The 24493-nt window shown below is 34.9% G+C and overlaps 1 protein-coding gene across 8 annotated transcripts in view; it reads left to right on the top strand.

Moving 5' to 3' along the window:
• Positions 1–24493, top strand: part of MEF2A (myocyte enhancer factor 2A) — a 165487-nt gene that overhangs the window by 71001 nt on the left and 69993 nt on the right. For 6 of the 8 annotated variants that reach the window (XM_086711420.1, XM_086711417.1, XM_025919459.2 and 3 more), the window contains one exon: positions 1165–1355. The exons of 1 other annotated variant lie outside the window; for it this stretch is intronic. In XM_086711420.1, coding sequence (XP_086567546.1) covers positions 1302–1355 — 54 coding nt within the window. In that variant the 5' untranslated portion in view covers positions 1165–1301. Of the gene's footprint in view, positions 1–311; positions 402–1164; positions 1356–24493 lie in introns of all 8 variants that reach the window. One more of the 8 variants, XM_086711418.1, reaches the window with a different exon arrangement.

Below are 24493 nucleotides of genomic sequence, written 5' to 3'. Positions count from 1 at the left end.
AAGAAATGCCATGCTTGTGGTAATAATGGTACTGATAAGAATTGAAAAACTCATGCTTTTGAGCAAAAGCCAGGTTTAATCAAACATGGATTTGCTGGGCAGTACTATTGAAGTTTTATGGATATACATGCACAGTATTAAAAATACTTTAATAGAATTCCACTGAGCATTTATTATTGTGAATGTTTTAGCATTTGTCTTCCATGCCCTTGTAAATATTTTATTATGTAAGTTTTGGAAACATTAGGTTTTTGACAAAACTATTATTCAGAACATGACAGATTATATCATTGCCAGTCGTTCAATTACAGAGATAAATGGAATAAAAAAATCCTGTTCTTGAAGGATTCATAGTCTCAGAGGAAAATGGACTTGGAATTTGTCATACACATACCCACAAAGTAAGGTGCTATCGTTTACTCTATCAGGGGGAAATGAATCTTGACTGATTAGGAGGATTTTATTAAATGGCTAAAGGAACAGTATTTCATTTAAGTGGATATTATTATGAAATCGTATAGTGCCTTTGTGGGTTGACAGATAGTAATTTTGGTGGTGGCTAGGACAGTTTGCAAGAATAGTGTGTCAAGGTAGATTGGGGCTACCCAGATCATCCTTTGACATGGAGGCCATCAGAAACATTCAGGGATTTTCTATAATGTTAAAGAGAAGTTTTGAGCCAGAGTCCCTGAGTTCATATTCCAAGCTCTGCCCTTTACTGTGTGTGACTTTAGAAACATTACTGAGCATCTCTGTGCCTCAGTATCCTTATTTATACAATGGAGATGGTGATTGTAACTAAGAAGATTTCAGTTTGGATTGAATGAGTTAAGACATGGCAGGTACTTAGAAAAGTGCCTGGCACATAGAAAAATCCCAGTAAGCATTGGCTCTTGTTGTTGCTATTATTATATACATTGAGAAAAACTCGAAGGTTATAATTGTACTCTTTTCAGCCAGAGCTAGAGGCACCAAAAGATTCAAGAGATATTTTAGGGGTAAAGTTAACAAAGCTTCAACTTAATTACCAATTTTATATAACCAGGAATTTCAACTAATAATGCTGCCCATGTGCAGCATAGAAGCAGGTTTGAAATTTGTATAACATTTTCATGATTTGCACACTTATAGAACTTAAATTTTCTAATTTGTGTTTTCTTTTAGATCTTATAGAAAATTTCAGCTGTAGCCCTTGGACTAGAAGCTGAAATAATAGAAGCTGTGTACGATGCATTAGGGTATTGAAGAAAATTAATTTTGAATTAAATATTTGGAATATAAGGAAGGAAAGGTGACTGAAAATGGGGCGGAAGAAAATACAAATCACACGCATAATGGATGAAAGGAACCGACAGGTAAATGAAAATTTTAACTTATTTATTTAATTGATGTGAATATTTTTTAAAAAGGATCATAGGGTAGATTGGTTTGAATTTTTCTTAAACTTAATTTCAAGTCTAAATATTTTTATTTCCAAACTAAATAAAAAATTTTAATAAACATTTTAGCTTGTCATGTGTCTTAAACTTTTTTTCCTTATTATAGAAATCATAGATGTTAATTATAGAAAACAGGGGAAAAAGAAGAAAAGCAAGATCACTGTAGTCCCACTGTTACTGTCAATTATGTATATTTATCATAATATATTTGTTTATGTATTGGTCATTATTATAAATTATCACCTCTGTTTTCATAATTAGGTAATACCTAAGTTAACTGTAGTTATCAGTGCATGTGTTTTGGTCAGTTAAATTTTCTGGTTAACCAAGAAATAAAATTCTTTTTCTAACTCATCACAAACATTTCTAAAGCTTTTATGTATTTATCTCAGTTTTAATTGATAAAACATACCAAACCTAATTTTCAGCACCAATGTCAATAAACTCTTACAAGTATTCAGGATAATTATAATAATACTGATATATGAAGTGAAGACCAGAAGTTGTAAGAGTTTAGAGCAGGGATTTGCAAACTATGGACCATGGTCTGGTTGGCTGTTTTGATAAATAAATCATTAGAACACTGCCATGTGCATTTGTTTACCTATTGTCTATGGCTGCTTTCACATTACAACGACATAATTGAGTAGGGGCCCTGGAGACTGCATGGCCCATAGGCCTACAATCTTTAGTCTCTGGCCTTTAAGAAAAAGTTGCCAAGCCCTTGGTTTAGAAAAAAGAAGGAAAATGGTTTCATAGAATATTGTAAATGAACTAGTATTCAGAGCATATGTAGGAGGGAGAGATGCTGTCTCTGGAAAGGTTGCCTGTCCGGGGAAATGTCTAGAAAAGCTGGTTTCTGGAAGCTTACCAAGAACAGAACAGTATTAAAGACATGTTCTGCAAAGTCTGAGTAGTAATTCACTTGGTAATACAGTTATAATTGTAGACCAAACTCAGCTGAGCTGCTAGTAGAGAAGTTAGTGGAAGTGATTAGAGTTGCCTATAGACCAAATTAAAGAGAACCGTTGTTTCATCTAATGAAGATTCTTTAGCTAAAGGGTAAGGCTCATACAGTATGATTCTTTATGAAGGTTCATAAAATAGGGAAGACTGATAAAATAGCCATTCCATCATTCCAAAGGGATGGTTCTAAGCAAGGTTGCAAGTAAATGTCCCTTCATAAACTTGAAGATTGTGACCTGTAGATGAGGCACATCTCTACACCTTATATTGTGTGTGAAACACACACAATATAAATGTAAAATATGTTTATTAGGGAATAACATAAAAGCAGAAACTGGCAAAGCACATAACATTCCTTAGACTCTCTTTATCCCTTAGAGAGTCGTGTTTAAATTCAGCATAGGTACACTGGATCTACCAGTGGAAAAGACCCCACATGTTTAGAGGAATATGACGAATAGGAAAAGGGGAGCTAGGATTATGTAAGTAACAGTGTAAAGAATTTGTTAATGAAATGATCTTGTTTAAAAGATGGAGGCTGCCACTATAACTCAGCAACTACAGTTAGCCTATTAATATGTTGAATTTACCTGCTAGGTCATCTTCTTGCCAAGCTGCCAAATGGGGCAAGGGTGCCTGAATGTTTTCTTAGATGATTTTGGCCAAGAATGCAGAAAAGAAACAGAATAGGTAGTTGGGCAATTGATTTTTCAGATTTGATTAGGCAGAGACATAATTTATCATTTTGAACTTGTGGATTCTGAGTTAAAAGTTCCATTATTCTTGCATTAAAATGGGAAAAACGTTTCTGTGCAGAAGAGAATTTATGTCATTTATTCATCCACATTTGAATACCTACAGATTCTGGGAGAGACTGTGTTAAGCACTGGGAACTCATTAAAAATATATAGGCAACACAGAAGATTTAACTATATGGCAAACAGAAGGTAAGCTTAGGTGATGGGAGAGTTTATGGAAGGAAGCACCAGCCTCTGGTTGGGGTAGTTCAGGGAGCAGTACAGAAGGAGGTACAGCATATACAGGTTTTAATGATTGGGTTTTTTGAGCTAGTAAGATAAAATCACACTTCAAGTCTTTAGAACAGTGAATGAAAAATCTCGGTGGTGACACTATCATGCACTTAAAGAGCTGCTTCACTTCACTTCCACTTGGAAGCTTTCATTCACTTCACTTCCATTTGGGAGTTTCTGGTGAAACCTTGTGTTTGTCCTTCTTGGTGTAATACACTTCTATTTAACAAGTAAACTTTGTATTAAAGTATAAAGAAAAGAACACAAGTCCTAACTGTGGCTGAGTGAATTATTGCAAAAAGTACATGGCCATGTAGCCAGCATATCCCAGTGCACCACCACCACAGAAACTCTCTTTGTCATGTCTCCCCAAGTCATTACCTCTCTGCCCCACTAACCTAACTTCTGACACATAGATTTATTATGCTTGTTGAGTTTATGTGAGCAGCATGTGTTCCTTTGTGCAACATCATGTTTGTGAAATTAATGTTACTGTTGCATGTCATGTAGATATATTTGGTACATTTTCATTAACAAATAATATTCCATTGTGTGGATAGACCACAACCTGTATTCTTATTTTTTCTATTGTAAATGGACTTTGGGGTTGTTTTCTATTTTGAGACTATTATGAAGAGTTCTCTTTTGATTAGTCTTATGTGTGTCTTTGGTACACATGAACATTTGGGTATATTCCGAGGTGTACAGGTTAAGTCAGAGTATACCTGTGATCAGCTCTAATAGCAAGAGTTTTCTAAAGTGATTGTGCTGATTTATAATTTACACTAACGGTGTGTGAAAGTTTCAGCTGCTCTAAATCTTCACCAATACTAGTTTTTATCCCTTTCCTTTTAGCTATTATGGTAGGTGAGCAAAAGTAACATTTTAATTTTAAGTTTCTGTGATTTTTGATGAAGTTGATCACTTTTTCATATTTTTTATGAAAAGATGTTTACTGTTTACTTCATTTTTTCCCCCTAGTGGGCTACCTGACTATATTTTTCTTATTAATTAGTATACATTCTGTGTATAATATGATGTGAGCGTTTTGTTCATTATGTACATTACAAGTAACTTCTCATACCATGGCTTGCCTTTTCACTTTTTCATTTTTCTTTTAATGTTGTCCAGTTTGCCTTCCTTTTTTTCCTTTATGGTTAATGCTGTTTGTGTTATGTTGAAGAAATATTTACTTACCATGATGATTTTCTTCCTATGCTTTTTTCTGTTTTTTACCTTTCATGTTTTGGATCTGTTACCCATTTGGAATTTATTTTTGTGTGTGATTTGAGGTTTGGGGGTCAAGATTTGTTTTCCTGATGGATATTCAGCTGATCCAGTACAGTTTATTGCAAAAACCATCTTTTCTTCACTGCTTGCCTTTGTCATGAATCAAGTAATCATACACATGTGGGGCTGTTTCTTTGGAGAAATATCTATTCAAATCTTTGCCCAATTTGCTTTTTATGGAGTTATATCATCTTCGTTCTGAAAAGCTGTTTCCATTGGTTATAGATTTCTAGGTGGACAGTTAATAGTCTCTTGATACTTTAAAGCATTTGTCTTCTAACTTCTATCACTTACATCAATTTCTTTGGAGAGACCAGCTTTCAGTAACCAACCCCCCCCCCCACTTTTTTCAAGATAATGCATTTTCCCCCCTCTGGTTACTTTTAAGATTTTTACTTTTTCGTGGGTAGTAAATTTTTTATTGTGCTGTCTTCAAATATTTTTTGTGCTGGATTCTTTCCTCCTCTGGGATTCCAGTTACATGTAACGTAGTCCTTTTGACTATGTCTCATATATTTCTTATGCTTTTTTTCTCCTAGAATTCTTACTCTTTTTCTCTGTCCTTCCCCCTGAGTGTCTTGTAGCGAATGGCCTGTTTTGTAGTAATCTGTTTTCTGTGCTCTAGTAATCTTTTACTTAGTTTTTTTTTAAATTAGCTATTAAAACACCTAGTAACAATTTCTAGTATTATGTTTTCAATTATAGAATTTCTTTTTGTTTTTCTTTTTACAGATTTCAGGTCTCTGGTGAAATGGCCCATCTTTTCATGTATTTTATCCAGTTTCCACTATTTTTTGGAAAATACTAATCATAGAGTTTTTTTGTCTGCTAATTCCTATATCTGGATTACCTGTAGCGTCATATGTGATCCCCTTTTCTCTTTGTTTTCAAATATATGGTCATTTTTTCTGACATGTCTTAATGGTTTTTTATGAGCTATTAGACACTGTATATGAAAGATATAGATATTCATTATTATGGTACTTTCCTGCAGAAATGATTTAACCTTCCCTCTTACCATTGAAATTAGGTACTGAGTATCTTAGACCAACTAGAGATTGACCTGAGTGGAAGCTAGGCTGCAGTTTTGATGAAGCTTTTGGTTGCCCTTAAAGGAGGCTACTTTTGGGAGTAGTCTTTCAAAGCTTTCAACATTGATACCAGTGTGTTCTTGGGGCCCAGTCCTTGGAGGATTTCTTAAATTTCTTGTTTTCTCAGCATTGGAAGATTACAGAAAACTCCTCTCTACTTTTTTGAGGCTTTCTGCTTTTCTTTTTAACCTCCTACCCCATGCAGCCTCAGAGTGACCACCTCAGCTTCTACTCCTCCCTTCTCACTAGTTTATTGACCCCTGGAGTCTTCAGTTTTGTGTTTTCAAAACCTAGGACAAAAGCTCTGTATCAGAGCTCTGTATCCACTGTGCAAACAAAGGCTGGAAGCTTAGTTGCCCTGTACCCAGCATCTGTAAAGGCTGGTAGGGGAAAAGCTGCCACAGAACACCGTTTTACATCAGGCAGGTTCTCACCCCTCTAGAATCTTGGCATCGTAAATCCTTCTTCCTTCAACAGCTTTCCAGGGTCTTTAAACAGGTCTCTTTTGTATTTTATTTTGTTTATCTGGTGGATCTCAGTGAGTTCTTTGGTCTTCTACCAGTTGCTCCATCTTACCTAAAAGCAGATTTGTCAATTTCTTTCTGTATTTTATTAGTTTAATATGTACTGTTTTATATATTTTGAGACATTTCATTAGGCTCATACATATTTAGAATTGTTCTACCTTCTTGGTCAATTTTTCAATATATTCTCAATATATTCTCTATGGTCAATGTTTCAATATATTCTCAATATATTGTCTATTCTCAGTGAGGCATGCTCATCTTAAATCTGCGTTGTTTTACGTTAATATAGCTACACCTTTCTTTTAGTTAATATTTTCTTGATATGGTCTAGTTCTCTGCATTTGCTTTCAGCCTTACTGTGTCCTTATGCTTTATCTATATATTTTATAAGTAGCATATGGCTGGATTTTTTTAAATCTAGTCTGATCATATTTCTTGACTTGCCAGTGTACTTGGATTTTATTCTTTGGTATTGTTTGTATATGTAGACTATTTGATACCATGTTAACTGACTTTAATTTGTCAGAGGGCCTCAGGCATCAAAAATGTCACCATCATATCACTCCTTGTATCCTTCAAGAACTCCTCAGATTACAGCTTTACACTGAGTCCCCCAAGGAACAGAACATTGGAAGAAGATCTACTTTCTCTAGATGGAAATCTACGAACCCTGCAGGTTTTGATTAAGAATGGTTGGGAAATCAGTGCCAAAGGTTAGTCCATTCCTGCCTGTGTTTTTTTGACTCTCCTCTTAAACAGTGCTTCTGTGATGCTCTGATGTTACTCTAGAGGACACTTGTTTGCACCAGCACTGCTGCCAATCCCTATTATGAAGTGGCAGGCATTGAGTGTCCCAGGAACGAAGAGGAGAGTTACAAGGCTGAACCACAGCTGTTCTTTTTAAAATTTGTCTTCTTATAACCCTACCGGGGGTTTCTTATTCAGGGTACTGGCCTCCACACATGACATTCCTGCACCGACCCCCCTCCCCCCAGCCACCAAGTACATATTCCAGCATAATATGGGGTTTCTGACACTTTTCTCCACTATTCCTTACGATTCGTAATACTTTTAGTTCCACTGGGTTAATTCCGAGGGAGGTAGATCCTGTATCAACGTGTTCTCAGAAATCTGAATTGGCAGTTTTTTATATTGTTAAAATTAGTAGTTGTATTCTGTTCTGTAATCCTAATTTCCACAGTTATTTAATTGTAGTTCTAAATAGAAAGGATTCATTGATTATCACTGGTCCTTTACTGTGGCTTTTGCATTCTTTTGTTGTTTTAATCTGTTTCCTGGTTTATGGATTCATTCAGAGAATTTTTTAGCACCACTCAGTGCCATGTGGCATTTTAGAAGCTGAGTATGCAGCATTGAACAAAACTGAAAAAAATCCAGTGTCTTTCAATTTATATTTTACTTAGATGACTGGACTTTTTCAGCAAGTAGTTCTATTTTGTTTTTTCTTCCAAGAAGAGCTTATGGGTGCTATACTTCCTGAGTACTTTTATGTTGAGAGTGTTTGTTGCTTTATACTTGAAATATGACTTGGGTAGGTATAATGAATTCTAGGACCCCATTGCTTTTCCCTAGAACGTTGCAGAGATGATTTCAAGGTATTCAGCTTTGAGCTTTGCCAGTATCAGACTGAGTATGTATTTCTCTTCTCCTAACAAGTGACTTGACATTTAGTAACTTAACCAAAATATGCCATGAGTTTTGATTATTTATCGTTTGTGTGTGCATGGAAATTATGTGCCTTTTCAATATTTTGGTTGTTTTGTTTTTCATTTGGTATGGCTATACTTTTTTTTGTTTTGTTTTTTTTGGAGAGAGCTCAGGAGCTAGAAGAGGCAGGGGAGAGGGTGGTGTGGAGAGGGAGGGAGAGTATATATCTTAAGCAGGCACCACGTTCAGTGAGGAGCCTGATGTGGGGCTTAATCCTATGACCCTGGGATCATGACCTCAGCCAAAACCAAGAGTCAGATGCTTAATAGACTAATCCATCCAGTAGTGAATCACTACAGTTCCGTATATTACTCAGTACTAATCAAGAAAAGTGTACTCTTATCTTTTTTTAAATTTTTTTTAATGTTTATTTATTTTTGAGGAGAGAGAGACAGATTGTGAGCATAGGAGGGGTAGAGAGAGAAGGAGACACAGGATCTGAAGCAGGCTCCAGGCTCTGAGCTGTCGGCACAGAGCCTGATGTGGGGCTCGAACTTACAAACCGTGAGATCATGACCTGAGCCAAAGTTGGACGCTTAACCGACTGAGCCACCCAGGTGCTCCAAAAGTGTACTCTTACCTTAATCCCTTTCACCTGTTTCACTCATTCCGTGCCCCCCCCCCCCCCAGCCCCCGCTGGTGACCACCTCCCCGCTGGTGACCATCTGTTCTCTATAGTTAAGAGCCTGTTTTTTGGTTTGTCTCTCTTTTTTTCCTTTGTTGCTTTTTGTTGTTGTTGTTGTTGTTAAATTTTTTCTTTGTTAAATTCTACATGTGAATGAAATCATATGGTATTTGTCTTTCCCTGACTGGCTTATTTCGTTTAGAAATATACTTTCTAGATCCATCCACATTGTTGCAAATGGCCAGATTTCATTCTTTTTTCATGGCAGAATAATATTCCATTGTATACATATACCAAACCTTCTTTATCCATTCATCAATCACTTGGGCTGCTTCCATAGTTTGTAAATATTACTGCAGTAAACATAGGAGTGCATATATCCCTTCCCCTTTGAATTAGTGTTTTTGTATTCTTTGGGTAAATACACCAATAGTGTGATTATTGGATTTTAGGGTAGTTCTGTTTTTAGTTTTCTGAGGACCCTCCATACTGTCTTCCACAGTGACTGCACCCGTTTGTATTCCCACCAAGAGTGCATGAGGGTTCTTTATTTCCCTCCATGTTCTTGCCAATGCTTGTTGTTTCTTGCATTTTTTATTTTAGCCATTTTGATATCTGTGAGGTGATTATCTTATGGTGATTTTGATTTGCATTTCCCTGATGATGAGTGATGTTGAGCATCTTTTCACGTGTCTGTTGCCATCTGAATGTGTTCTTTGGAGAAATGTTTGTTCATGTCTTTCACCTATTTTTTAATTGGAGTATTTGTTTTTTTGGGTGTTGAGTTGTAAAAGTTCTTTGTATAGTTTGGATATTAACCCTTTATCAGATATGTCATTTGCAAATATCTCCTCCCATTTGGTAGGTTGTCTTTTAGTTTTGTCAGTTGCTTCCTTTGCTATGCAGAAAGTTTTTATTTCTTCCAATAGTCCCAATATTTATTTTTCCCAATATGTCCCAATAGTTTATTTTTGCTTTTATTTCTCTTGCCTCAGGAGACATATTTAGAAGGATGTTGCTATGACCAGTGTCAGAGAAAAGCACATGCAAAAGAATGAAACTGGACCACTTTCTTAGACCATACACACACAAAAAAACTCAAAATGGATTAAGGACCTAAATGTGAGATGTGAAACCATAAAAATCCTAGAAGAGAGCACAGGCAGTAATTTCTCTAACATGGTTTTATTTTTAAACAAATATTTTTTTCTTTTCCAATTGTTCTGTGCTTTTTTAGTATTTATTATCTGTTGACCATATCCAACATCTTTATTCATTTTAATGTTTTATTTCTGTTTCAATTCTTTGAATTTCCTTACTGTGGTTTTTATCCGTCATGATTTTTTTTTCCCCTGATTCTTTTCTGAGTGATACTGGCTTACTTTTTAGGTCATTATCCTATCTCTTACCTTTAGCAATGATCTTAGGTACAAACTAGCAAAGGAGACTTCTCTCTCTCTCTCTCTCTCTTTTTTTTTTTTTTTTTTTTTTTTTGGTTTTACATCCCCTAATATTCTGTACTTAAAACAGGGTCTTTATTGGTTTTCTTCCCCCACTTCTTTCAAGATCTTACCTCACTTTTGAATCTTAAAGCACTAATCAAAGGATCTTTGGCTAGACCTTCACAGGGCTGTGACATTGTTACTTTTGTGAAGAATCTCATTTGTATTTAAATTTCTCCAGTTTGGCAGATAAAAATTTATGCTTTGGAGGCCTTACTTTTTCCTTAAAGAAAACCCATAGTTGGTTGGTCGGTCATTCATTCATTCATTCATTCATTCATTCATGTTTTTAGTGACTTACAAGAGGAGTAAACATGGTTTCATTCTTCCATTTCGAATTGAAAATAAATATTTCTCTTGAACTTAAAATAACAAATTTGTCCTTTTAATGAAATTTCGATCTTCAGCTTAAAAATAGCACTTGTCTTGGAATAATAAATTAAATATTAAATTGTAATTAGGTAGTCAGTATTCTCTAAGTAGCTGAATTTTAGGTTATGTTACCTGCTTCATGTGAAATTTATGAGCTGAAATGTAGCTGTATTGCCACATTACTAATTAACAGTATACTTATTAGGAGACTGATATACTCACTTTTAGATGTGTTGTAAAGCTGAATTGAGAAGGAAAATCCCTGCATGACAACCAAAAACTTGTAACTGCAAACTCTAAAGTAGGGGCAAAATATATTTTCTTGCTTTGTATCTTGTTATTTTGGTATAATCTAATCTCCTAGGCAGAATGGTTTTACCTTAAAAAGTAATCAGTATCCTTTCCTTCTTTTTCCTGTTTTCTCCCACTGAATTCCATTTTCTTTTTGTTAGCTCCCAAAATCTATTTGTAAAAACAAATATTTCAATAGATGTTGAGATTTTTTTTATCCAACTTGTAATTTGTGTCTCAAGCTGAGAATTTGAAAATATCAAATGTAGGCCAGTATTCAAAAATAGTTCATAAAAATTATTTTGGATATGTGGTACAACTTTCATATAAATAAGTACCACACAGGCTGGATTGTTTTGGCTAATTAAATTTTCTAGTCAAATGAAAGTTTTAATAAAAAAAACTTTCAGGGCGCCTGGGTGGCTAAGTCTGTTGAACTCAGGTTGGACTTGGCTCAGGTCATGATCACATGGTTTATGGGTTTGGGCCCTGTGTTGGGTTCTGTGCTGACATCTCAGAGCCTGGGACCTGCCTCATATTCTGTGTCTCCCTTTCTCTCTGCCCCTCCCTCGCTCATGCTCTCTCAAAAATGAATAAACTTTAAAAAAAATTCAAATTAAAAAAACTTTTTCTCAACCCTGATTTCAGTCAGCTCACTAGCAAACAGGATATTTCTGTGGTTATGTCGTATGTGGTGCTTTGTGCTTTGTATACTGAAAAATACAAAGGAAATACAAGGTTTTAAGAATTTTAAGGAGATTAGATCTCTATAAAATTAGGAGAGTAAAGTAGTTAAATACTAAGACGTGTAGATAGAAAATTCATTTGATGTTCCCAAAAGGAAGAAAACAGACACCTTGCCTAAATTTAATGAAAACTTTTATACTACATTTTAATTTTTTCATGCTACATAGGAAATGAAATTTATTGAAAAATAAGGAACATCTTTGAATTGTACAGTGAAATGCATTTTCATTGTTGCTTCTCTTTTACATGTATACATTATAGCTGTAATGTAATAGTGTAGTCAATTAATTTTATGCCTGTGAAAAAAGTTTGTGGTGGAAACAATTACTTTCCATTGTGTTAGAGATCCTCAGCTTCTTCACTACCTGTTGTAATGATTGATTCTAAGTCTAGATCAATGATTAGACAAAGTTCATAGGACAAAAAACATATCATAGGTATTGATGAAGAGAGAAAATTGTTTCACAATTCTAAAGACTATTTAAAGGTACCCTTATGGACTTTTATTTTTTTTTACCCATTTTTAAAATAAACTTTTTTTAAGAGCAATTTTAGATTTACAGAAAAATTGAACAGAAAGTAGAGAGTTTGCATATACTTTGTCTTCCCGCAAGTATACAGCCTCGCCCCCTCCCCGCCCTCAACACCCCACACCAGCGTATGGTACACTTGTTAAATCGTTAAACCTTCACTGACACACCATCATTGCCCAAGATCCATGGGTTTAACTTTAAGGTTCACTCTCGGTGTTGTACACTCTTGTACGGTCTGTGGGGTTTTGATGAATGTATAATGGCATGCATCCACCATTATAATATCATACAGAATAGTTTCACTGTTTTAAAAATCTTCTACAGAACTCAACATGTTCATCCCTTCCTCCTGCTAACCCCTGAAAACTACTCATCTCTTTATTGACCATAGTTTTGCCTTGGTATGTAGGCTTTTCAAATTGTCTTCTTCCATTAGTAATGATACATTTAAGGTTCCTGTGTGTCATTTCTTGGCTTGATTCTAAGGACTGAATAATATTCCATTGTCTAGATGTACCACAGTTTGTTAATCCATTCATCTAATGAAGGACATTTTGGTTGCTTCCACCTTTTTGCAATTACGAATTAAAAGTTGCTATAAACATCCATTTGTAGGTTTTCATATGGGCAGAAGTTTTTCAACTCATTTGGGTAAATACCAGAGTGAGATTTTTGGGTTGTATGGTAAGAGCATGTTTAGTTGTGTAAGAAACTGGCAGCCTGTTCTCCAAAGTGGCTGTACCATTTTGTTTTCCCACCATCAGTGACTGAGTGTTCCTATTTTTCCACATCTTTGCCAGAGTTTAGTGTTGTTGGTGTTTTTGATTATCATCATTTTAGTAAGGCATGTTGTAGTATCTCATTGTTAAATTTGCAGTTCCTTAATGCCATGTGATATTGAGCATCTTTTCATATGCTTTTATACCATCTGTATGATCCTTTTCATTTAGGTATCTATTCATGTCTTTTGCTCATTTTTAAATTGGGTTATTTAAAAAAAAATTTTTTTTTAACGTGTATTCAGTTTTGAGAGACAGAGACAGAGCACAAGCGGGGGAGGGGCAGAGAAAGAGGAAGACACAGAATATGAAGCAGGCTCAAGCTCTGAGCTGTCAGCACAGAACCCGACAGGGGCTTGAACTCCAGAACAGCAAGATCATGACGTGAGCTAAAGTTGGCTGCTTAACCAACTGAGCCATCCAGGCACCCCTAAATTGGGTTGTTTTTAAATGTTGAACCAGCCATGTATACCTGGGCTAAATCCCACATGGATGTGATATATAGTTACATTCTACTTGTTAATATTTTGTGGAGTGTTTTTACATCTGTGGTTCATAAGAGCTGTTGGCCTGTAGTTTTATTTTCTTGTAATGTCTGTCTGTTTTGGTATTAGAGTAGTCTTGGCCTCATAGAATAGGTTAGGAAGTGTTCCCTCTGCTTCTGTCTTCTGGAAGAGATTGTAAAGTATTGGTATGATTCCTTAAATGTTTAGTAGAATTCACCAGTGAATCCAGCTTAGCCTGACTAGAGGCTTATCAATTCTATTGATTTCTCCCCCACCCCTCTGCCAAAGAATCATGGTTAGATTTTGTTGATTTTTTTTCCCCTCTTGATTTATTTTCAAGTTAATTGATTTCTGCTCCAATTTTTATTATTTCTTTTGCTTTCTTTGGATTTAATTTACTCGCTTTTCTAATTTCTTAAGGTGGTAGCTTACATTATTGATTTTAGATCTTTCTTCTTTCATAGTTTATGGATCTAATACTAAGAATTTCCCTCTAAGCACTGCTTTCACTGCATCCCAAAACTTAAGTTGTATTTTCATTTTCATTTACTTCAAAATAGCTTTTAATTTCTCTTGAGATTTCTTCTTTGACCTATGTGTTATTTAAAATTACGCTGCTTAATCTGTAAGTATTTGGGGATTTTCCAGCCAGCTTTTAGTTACTGATTTGTTATTTCATTGTCATCTGAGAATATATAACGTGTGATTTCTATTCTTGTAACTTTGTTAAGGTGTTTTATGGCCCACAATGCGGTCTATCTTAGTGAATATTCCATGTGAGTTTGAGAGTAATTATATTGTTATTGGATGAAGTTGATGTCCATTATATTCAACTGATTGATGATGCTGTTGAGTTCAGTTATGTTCTTACTGATTTTTTGTCTGTTGGAACTGATATCCAACATTTCTGATAGTGATGTGTTGAAGTTTCCTCCTATGATACTAAATTTATATTTCCTTGAAGTTTTATCATTTTGCCTCATATATCCTGATGCTTTGTTGTTAGGATTGTATGCTTTAAGGATTGTTTTGTTTTCTGGAGAATTGACTCCTTTATCATTGGTTAGCCTTTATTTATTTTTGATAATTTCCCTTGTTCTGAGATCTGCTCTGATGGAAATTAATGTAGCTGTTAGTTTTGATTGGTACTAGCAAAGTATATCTTCCTTTATTTTTAATCTATATATGTCTTTTATTGAAAGTGGGTTTTTTTGTAGACCGCATGTAATTACTGTTTTTGATACATTGACAATCTGTTTTTTAGCTGGTGTATTTAGACCATTGACTTTTAAAGTGATTGTTGATGTAGTTGGATTAATAACTACCACATATGTGTTCTACTAGTTGACTTTGCTCTTTGTTCCTATTTTGTTTACACTCTTTGCTTTTTGTGTTTTGGGGTTTTTTTTCGTTTGTTTTTTTTTGTTTGTTTGTTTTTTGTTTTTTTTTTTTTTTTTTTTTTTTTTTTTTGAGAGAGAGAGAGCATGAGCGAATAGGGGAGGGCAGAGGGAGAGGGAGAAAGAGAACCTTAAGTAGGCTCCATGCCCAGTACAGAGAGGCCTGACTCAGGGCTCAGTCTCACATGAGGTTATGACCTAAGCTGAAACCAAGAGGTGGACACTTAACCAACTGAGCCACCCAGGCGCCCCTTTGTGGTTTCAGTTAAGTATTTTATAAGCTTCCATTTTGCTTTCTTTGAACTTAGCAAATCAGTTATACTTTTCTTTCTTTCTTTTTCTTTTTTTTTTTTTTTTTTGTAGTTGCCCTAGAGTTTGCAATATAAATTTGCAACTAATCCAAATCTACTTCAGGTTAACACTTCACAGGTATAGCTTCACATGTGGGTAGTACAGTGACCTTATAATAACAAGTATTCCTAATTCCTCCTTTCCATTCCTTATGTCATTGCTATAATTCATTGCACAATAATCATCTAATACATTGTTGCTATTATTTTGAACAAACTTATGTTAGGTCAATTAAGAATAACAAAAGTAAAAGTTTTTAATTTATCTTCCCTTATTCCTTCTTTGATATTCTTTATGTCGATTGACATTTCTGATTATAGGGTACTCCTTCTCTTTGAAGAATTTCTTTTAACATTTCATGTAAGGCAGAGCTACAGACAGTGAGTTCCCTCAAATTTTTTTTTTTTTTTTTTTTTTTTTGGTCTGAGAAAGTATTTCTTTTAAAGTATAATTTCTCAAGATACAGAATTTGGGGTTGGTGGGGTTTTTTTCCCCTTACCACAGTATATATCACTTCATTGTCTTATCCCTTACATTGTTTCTGAGGAGAAATTGGATGTAATTCTTATATTTGTGCTTCTGTAGGTAAGGTGTTTTTTTCCTCTGGCTTCTTTCAAGACTATTTATTTTTGATTTTCTGTAGTTTATATATAATATACCTACATGTAGTTTTGGGGGGTTTATGTAGGTTGTTTTGGGGGCTGTGTGGCATTTCTTCCTGGATCTGTGGTTTGCTGTGTGACATTAATTTGGGGGAAATTCTTGGATGTTATTGCTTCAGATATTGCTTTCTTTCTCTTTCTACCCCTTCTGGTATTCACGTTATATATATTTTAGTTGTGCCATAGTTCTGAGATATCTTGTTCTTTTTTTTTTTTTTTTTTAGCCTTTGGTTTGTTTGATTTTCACTTTTGGAAGTTTCTGTAGACTTATCTGCAAACTTAGAGATACTTTCTTTAATCAATTTCCAGCCTGCTAATGAACCCGTTGAAGATATTCTTCATTTCTGTTAGTGTTTTTTGTCGTCATCATCATGTAAAAAAAAATGTTTTTCAGAATTTCCATCTTTCTAGTTACGTTACCCACACATTCTTGCATAATGTCTACTTTTTCCATTAGAGTACTTTCCTTGGCCTGTTGATCATAGTTATTTTGTATTGCTGGTCTGATAATCCCAATATTCTTGCTATATCTGAATGCTTCTGATGTTTGCCCTGTCTCTTCAGACTATTTTTTTGCCATTTAGTATGCCTTGTAATCTTTTGTTGAAGCTAGACATTATGTACTGGGTAAAAGGAATTATAGTAAAAAGGCCTTTAGTAATGCAGTGAGATATGGGGAGAGGGGAAGTGTTCTGTAGTCTTAGATTAGGTCAGTCTTCTAGTGAACCTGTGCCTGTGGACTCTGAACTTTATAAGTGTTTCTCAGTCCCTGCACCCCATCTTTAGGTGGGATAGAATGGATTGACTATTTCCCTTTGCTCACATTAAAGGCTAGAGAGAATTGGAGTTGGATATTTCTTTTTCCCCCAGGTCAGTTGGACTCTGATAATACCCTTGTAAGTTAGGCTCTGATAAAATATTTTGTCTTGAAGGGAGGCCTCTGAAGAATAGAATGTTCTGGCATATTTCAAAATGGCTACTTTTTCCACTCTCCCTGCTGGAAGCACAAGGGGATTTTTCTCTGATCTTTACTGTGAGAACCTAATAAGTGTAAAATCCACAAAAGTGTATGTATGCCCCCCTAAGCCTAGACCCCACCTGGAGTTTTTTTGTTTTTAAAAAAATTTTTTTAATGTTTATTTATTTTTGAGAAAGAGAAACAGTGCGAGCAAGGGAGGGGCAGAGAGAGAGGGAGACACAGAATCCGAAGCAGGCTCGAGGCTCAGAGCTGTCAGCACAGAGCCTGATATGGGGCTCAAACTCATGAACTGTGGATCATGACCTGAGCCAAAGTTGGATGCTTAACTGACTGAGCCACCCAGGCACCCCATCCCTGCCTGGATTTTTTAACTTTTATGTTTGTCTACACTGAGCCTCCAGCAATACATCAATTATAGTTCACGTTTTCCTACCTTGGTACTGGTTTTTGTGAAGGTTTCTTGTGTGGCTCTGGCAGTTTATGACTTTCAGTGTCTGCCTGTCTGTCTCCAATTTGGGGGGCACAAGTTGCTCTGTGACCCCAATTCTCTGAGGGATCTAAGAAGAGTTGTTGATTTTCAGTTTATTCAGTTTGTTCACACAAATAACACAGAGACTAAATAACGTGCTACTAAACAATGAATAGGTCAACAAAGATTTCTAAGAGAAAATAAAAAAAAAATACATGGAGATAAATGAAAATGAAAGCACAATGATCCAAAATCTTTGGGATGAAGCAAAAGCTGTTCTAAGAGGGGAGTTTGTAGCAATAAAGGAAGAAGCAAGAAAAATCTCAAACAACACACCCTTGCCCCTAGAGGATCTAGGGGGAAACAAGCAAACAAACAAACAAAAAAAAACTCAAAGCCAGTAGAAGGAAGGAAATAATAAGGATTAGAGCAGAAATAAAGACTAAAAATATAATAGAAAAGATTAAAGAAATCAGGAGCTGGTTGTTTGAAAAGATCAACAGAATTGATAACCTTTAGTCAGACTCATCAAGAAGAAAAAGAAGACTCAAATAAATGAGAAATGAAGGAGGAGAAATAAACTGGCACTTCAGCAAACAAAAGATTATAAGATAATTTATGAAGACTTATATGCCAACAAATTGGACAACCCAGAAGAAATGGTTAAATTCCTAGAAACATATAATGTACCCAAGCTAATACAGGAAGAAATAGATTGATTACTAGCAATGAAATTAAATCAGTAATCAAAAACTCCCAACAAACAAAAGTCTAGGACCAGATGGCTTCACAGGTGAATTCTACCAAACATGTAGAGTTAATACTTATTCTCTTCAAATTATTTCAAAAATAGAAGAGGAAGTAAAACTTCTAAATTCATGCTATGAAGCCAGCATTACCCTGATACCAAAACCAAATAAAGACAATACAAAAAAAAGCAAACAACAGACCAGTATCTCTGATGAACACAGGTGCAAAAATCCTGAACAAAATCTTAGCAAACAAAATTCAACAATACATTAAAAAGAAATCATTTACCATGATCAAGTGGGATATATTCCAGGTTGCAAGAGTGGTTCCAATGGGTCATATTCACAAATCAATTAATGTAATATATTACCAAGAGAAAGGTAAAAACCATATGATTATCTCAGTAGATGAAGAAAAGGGATTTGACAAAGTGCAACATCCATTCATGATAAAAACTTGCAACAAAGTAGGCCTAGAGGGAACATACCTCAACATAATAAAGACAGTATATGAAAAACCCATACCTAACCTCATACTCAGTGATGATAAACTGAGCGCTTTTCCTCTAAGATCAGGAACAAGACAAGAATGTCCACTCTTCCATTCTCACCACTTCTATTCAACTTAGAACTGGAAGTCTTAGCCACAGCAATCAGACAAGGAAAAGAAATAAAAGTCATCTAAGTTGGTAAGGAAGAAGTAAAGCTGTCCCTATTTGTAGATGATATGGTATACTATATGTAGAGAACGTTAAAGGCTCCACTGAAAACTTACTAGATCTGATAAATGAATTCAGTCAGGTCACAAGATTAATATACAGAAATCTGTTATATTTGTATATACAAATACTGAAGTAGCAGAAAGAGAAATTAAGAAAAACAATCCCACTTAAAATGGCACTAAAAATAATAAAGTACCTAGCAATAAACTTAACCAAAGAGGTGAAAGACCTGTACTCTGAAAACCATAATACATTGATGAAGGAAATTGAAGATGACATAAATATAAAGATATTTTATGTTCATCGATTTGAAGAACAAAAATTGTTAAAAATGTCCATACTACCCAAAGCAGTCTAGAGATTTAATGTAATTCCTTTCTAAATAACATTTTTCATAGAACCAGAACAAATAATCTTAAAATTTGTATGGAACCACAAAAGACTCCAAATAGTCAAAACAATCTTGAAAAAGAACAAAGCTGGAGATATCACAGTCCCAGATTTCAAGATATACTACAAAAGTGTAGTAATAAAAAACAGTGTGGTATTGGCACAAAAACAAACACATAGATCAATGGCACAGAATAGAGAGCCCAGAAGAAAACTCACACTTAATATGGTCAGTTAATCTACAACAGAAGAGGCAAGAATATACAATGGGGAGAAGACAGTCTCTTCAACAGATGGTGCTGGGAAAACAGCTACATGCAAAAGAATGAAAGTGGCCCACTTTCTTAAACCATACACAAAATTAAATTCAAAATGGATTAAAGATCTAAATGTGAGACTCAAAACCATAAAACTCCTAAAAGAAAACATAGTGATTTCTTTGAAATCAATTATAGACAGTTTTGTAGATGTTTCCTAGGGCAAGGGAAACAAAAGTAAAAATAAACTATTGAGACTGTGTCAAAATATAAAGCTTTTGCACAGCAAAGGAAACCATCAACAAAATGACAAGGTAACCTACTGAATGGGAGAAGATATTTGCAAATGATATATCCAGTGAGGGGTTCATATTCAAAATACATAAAGAACTTATACAAATCAATACTTAAAACAACAATCAATCTGATTTAAAAATGGGCAGAGGTCCTGAATAGACATTTTTCCAAGGAAGACTTAGAGATGGCCAACAGACACATGGAAAGATACTCAACAACACTGATTATTAGGGTAATACAAATCAAAACCACAGGAGAGATCACCTGTCAGAATGGCTAGAATCAAAAAGATCAGAAAAAAGTGATAATGAATATATGGAGAAAAAGGAACCCTTGTGCACTGTTGGTGGGAATGCAAATTGGTACAGGCACTGTGGAAAACAGTGTAGAGGCTGCTCAGAAAATTAAAAATAGAACTACCCTGTGATCCAAGAATAATACTACTGGGTATGTACCCAAAGAAAGCAAAATCACTAATTTACAAAACTATATGTACCCCTGTGTTTATTACAGCATTAATAGCCAAGATAAGGAAGCAACCCAGGTGTCCACCGACTAATGAATGGATAAAGAAGATACATGGCACAGCACAGAACCTGCTTGGGATTCTCTCTCCACCCCCCACTCTGCCCCTCCTCCACTCACGCATGCTCTCTCTCCAAGTAAATATTTTTGAAAGAGGATTCTTTAAATTTGATAATGCTTAAAATAAAATTAAATATCTAACATGTTTCATGTACAGAAATTTATGAATCTGTTTCATGATATATTCAAAGTGCTGAATGGGAAAAATCTTCAGCCAAGAATATTCTATCCAAGAAGGCTGTCATTGAGAATAGAAGGAGAGATAGGTTCCCAGACAAACACAAACTAAAGGTGTTTGTAACCACTAAACCAGCACTGCAAGAAATATTAAAGGGGACTCTTTAAGTGCAAAAAAGAGACTAAAAATGACAAGATGAGAAAGGATCAGAGAACTCCAGAAACCACAACAAAACAAGTAATGAAAACAAAGATTCGAAATTTTGGGAGGAATTCTTAGTAATCAAGGTCATGGGGGCTGCATAAATCTTGATTCTTCCAACATAATTTCCAAAAAAATCAATACAGAAAAGCGTAAAAAACAATTCGAATTATACAAAACCTATATATAGCCTTGGCACAACTAGAAAGCAAAGAATGTCCAAATTCATTTTAACTTGAAGTTGGAAAATATTACCAAGTAACAATATGCTGTTTTCTTCAAGTTCTGCAAGTCTTTGATGGAAGCAAGCATACTTTAGAAAAAACTATGTGGAAAAGAGAAGAGACTTTATGACTGTCTAAAGTTGATTTGAAATCATTACCAAAAAAGGAAAGTCTACCCTAAGTACAAAATTCTGAAAAATACTACTTGTAGATAAAACAGACCGGAGGTAAAGGGTTTAAAATTTATTCCATTCAAGGAAGTGGTCTTGGAAAGGTAACTGAGGGAGAAGAAGGTATAAAACAAGGCAGAGGTAATCTTTGAAAAATGCTTGTTAGATGGAAAAGAAGGGAAGTAGGAATCCGTCAAATAAAAGATGATACAGAAAGTATATATTGAATAATAGAAAACTCCTCTCCCTACTGCTGATACCCCTCAAAAGCCTTCCATTAAAGAGACCATACTGTACTCCATTAAAAGAAGAGGTGCTCTTGAGTGAAGGCTAATTAATCCACCCTCCCACTGCCAGTCCTTTCCATTGCAATTCCGTGATGCCAGCAGTTCTACCTATACAAACTGTTACAAAGAAGATGACAAAATGACAATTTACAGCTGTTCAGGTGATGAATTTGTTGCCCCCAAACAATGGAAAAGTGGAAGAAGCTTGTTATATGATAACTCCCAAGCTGAAACAATTTTCTGTAAATAAGTATTTAGGAATGTGACATAAAAAAAATCATCATTCCTGGGGCTCCTGGGTGCCTCAGTCGATTAAGCATCGGACTTCGGCTCAGGTCATGATCTTGTGGTCTGGTCTGTGAGTTCGAGCCCTGTGTGCTGACAGCTCAGAGCCTGGAGTCTGCTTCGGATTCTGTGTTTGCCTCTCTCTCTGCCCCTCCCCAACTCGCACACTGTCTCTCAAAAATGAATAAATGTTAAAAAAAATTGTTTTAATCACTCAAAATTTTCAAATAGGAAGAATAGAAATGGATTTTTTAAGGCATAGATGTAACAAAGTGATTGAACTCCAGAAAGAAAAGGAAAGATAATATATCAAAGCAAAGACTAAATTACACAGTGACCATAGAAGAATAGATTGTAATGAAACCTTAGTAAGATCACTGAAGGAAAGCAGGAAAACGACTAAGTGAATGGAAATAAGTATGTTCAAGGGGTTATAGAGAAGGTGATTGTAAAGAGGGATTGGTAAGAGAGGTCCAACTTAATATAATTGCAGTTCCTGAGGAAGAAAATGAATACCATAGGAACCAGCATAGTGGATCTCTTGCTGGTAAAATCAAAGACCATTTAAACATCAAAAGAAATGAAGATACTAATTGATTATAACTCATAGAATAAAATAACCTATGAGTTGATACTGACGTGAATGAATGAATGCATAAATGGAGGAAAAGCAAACTGTCTTACAATAAAATGCAACTGGTAGTAAGTGTAGGTACAATGTATTATGAAATGAGAAAATCCCCATTTGACAACCAGCATAGTAATAATTTTTTTAGGCAAGAATCTTGAGTGGATGCTACGATCAGTTTATTAAAGTTTGATAAGTGAACAGGATATTTACATGGCAATTTTCATAAGATACTTATTACTTACAAGGGGGAAAATAGTAACTTTGCAAAGGAAAAAATGTGGCAGACACTGTTTTAACCAAGTTAACAATTCCAGTTAGGGGGCAAATGGATTTCATGTGCATTTTCATGTGACATATTGTGGAGAGAATATCACTTCTAAGCTGTTAAAATGCAGTCTAAACAATCAAAAAGAAACATCAAAGTCAAATTGAGAGAAAGTGCCAAGGTCCTGAAAGACAGACTGAGGAAGTATTTCAGATTAAACAGGGTGCAGTTGAATACAACATCAAATCCTGAATTGGATCCCGGAGCTAGGGAAAAAACCAAAGTCTTTTTTCCCCTATAAAAGAAATTAGTGAGATAATTGTGAAACTTGAATAAAGTTTGTAAATTAGATAATAGTGCTATATCCTTGTTTTCTGATTTTGGTAATTGTGTTTGTCCTTGTTTTTAAGAAAGTATTTGAGGGCTGGGAATGCAAGCTGGTGCAGCCACTCTGGAAAACAGTATGGAGGTTCCTCAAAAAATTAAAAATAGAACTACCCTACGACCAGCAATTGCATTACTAGGTATTTATCCAGGGGGTACAGGTGTGCTGTTGTGAAGGGACACATGCACCCCAATGTTTATAGCAGCACTATCAACAATAGCCAAAGTATGGAAAGAACCCAAATGTCCATCGATGGATGAATGGATAAAGAAGATGTGATGTATATATATAATGGAGTATTACTCAGCAATCAAAAAGAATGAAATCTTGCCATTTGCAACTCTGTGGATGGAACTGGAGGGTATTATGCTAAGTGAAATTCGTCAGAGAAAGACAAATACCATATGACTTCACTCATATGAGGACTTTAAGAGACAAAACAGATGAACATAAGGGAAGGGAAACAAAAATAATATAAAAACAGGGAGGGGGACAAAACAGAAGAGACTCATAAATATGGAGAACAAACTGAGGGTTGCTGGAGGGGTTGTTGGGAGGGAGGATGGGCTAAATGGGTAAGGGGCACTAAGGAATCTACTGAAATCATTGCTTCACTATATACTAATTTGGATGTAAATTAAAAAAAATAAAATTAAGTATTATGTTGAAAAAATATATAAAACTTTAAGACTAAATCTAAAGCCACCATAGTCAAGACAATTTTCTATTGGCTAAAAGATAGATATATCAACCAATTGAACAAAATAGAGAGTTGGGAAATAGACCTACACAGATTTTGGCATTTAGGTTATGGCAAAAGTGTCAAGATAATTCAATGGGGAAAAAGGAATGTCTTCTCAATAAGTGATGTTTCGTCAATTGAAAAAAAAATTATTTAGGGGCAAAGGGACCTTATATATAACCTCTGTCTTATTTCAGAGAATTCAGGAAAAAAATTGTGTACAGGTATTTATTTAGGGAAGGAAAACATGGTAAAATGTTAACAGTTGGGGAGTTTGGTTGAAGATATATGGAAAATTTTGTACTACTTATTGAAAATTTTCTGTAAGTTTGAAATTACTTAAAAACAATAAGTTAAAGGGATGATAGAGTTTATAAGAATATAAAGTTAATTTTATATTCTCATATAAGTTGTTAGCAATAAACCAGAGTGTTTAAAAAATCGACTAAGTGCTATAGATAAGATGAAAAAAGATTTTATTCATAAAACTTGAAAGTGAAATATTGATACTATAGTTTTCAACGTTATGTCTTTGGTGTCACTGAAGTAGAAGTGTGTTCTTATGCACATTTTTCTGTTGCTGAAAAAGCTCTTTTTGGCTTGGAGTAAGTTGGAGGAATAGAGAAGAGATTATTATAAATTGTCCTCCACCAACTCCTTTCTTCATCTTGAGCTCTTTGATAACTTAGAAGAAATGTTTTTGAGTAAGTATTTTTGGAAAGGAAAACAGGGACTGGCATCCTTTACTTACTGATAGTGAACTATGGAGTTTTCTTCCATCATGCTTAATGGATATTCTGAAGCAGCATTACTTGTCTCAGTCTTACTGCTGATTTGTTC

The sequence above is a fragment of the Puma concolor genome, chromosome B3 (genome assembly GCF_028749965.1).
Source record: "Puma concolor isolate L17-30 chromosome B3, mPumCon1.1.hap2, whole genome shotgun sequence".
Classification (NCBI taxonomy): Eukaryota; Metazoa; Chordata; class Mammalia; order Carnivora; family Felidae; genus Puma; species Puma concolor.
Note: the sequence above shows the minus strand (reverse complement) of the source record. Positions and strands in the feature narration are given on the sequence as shown.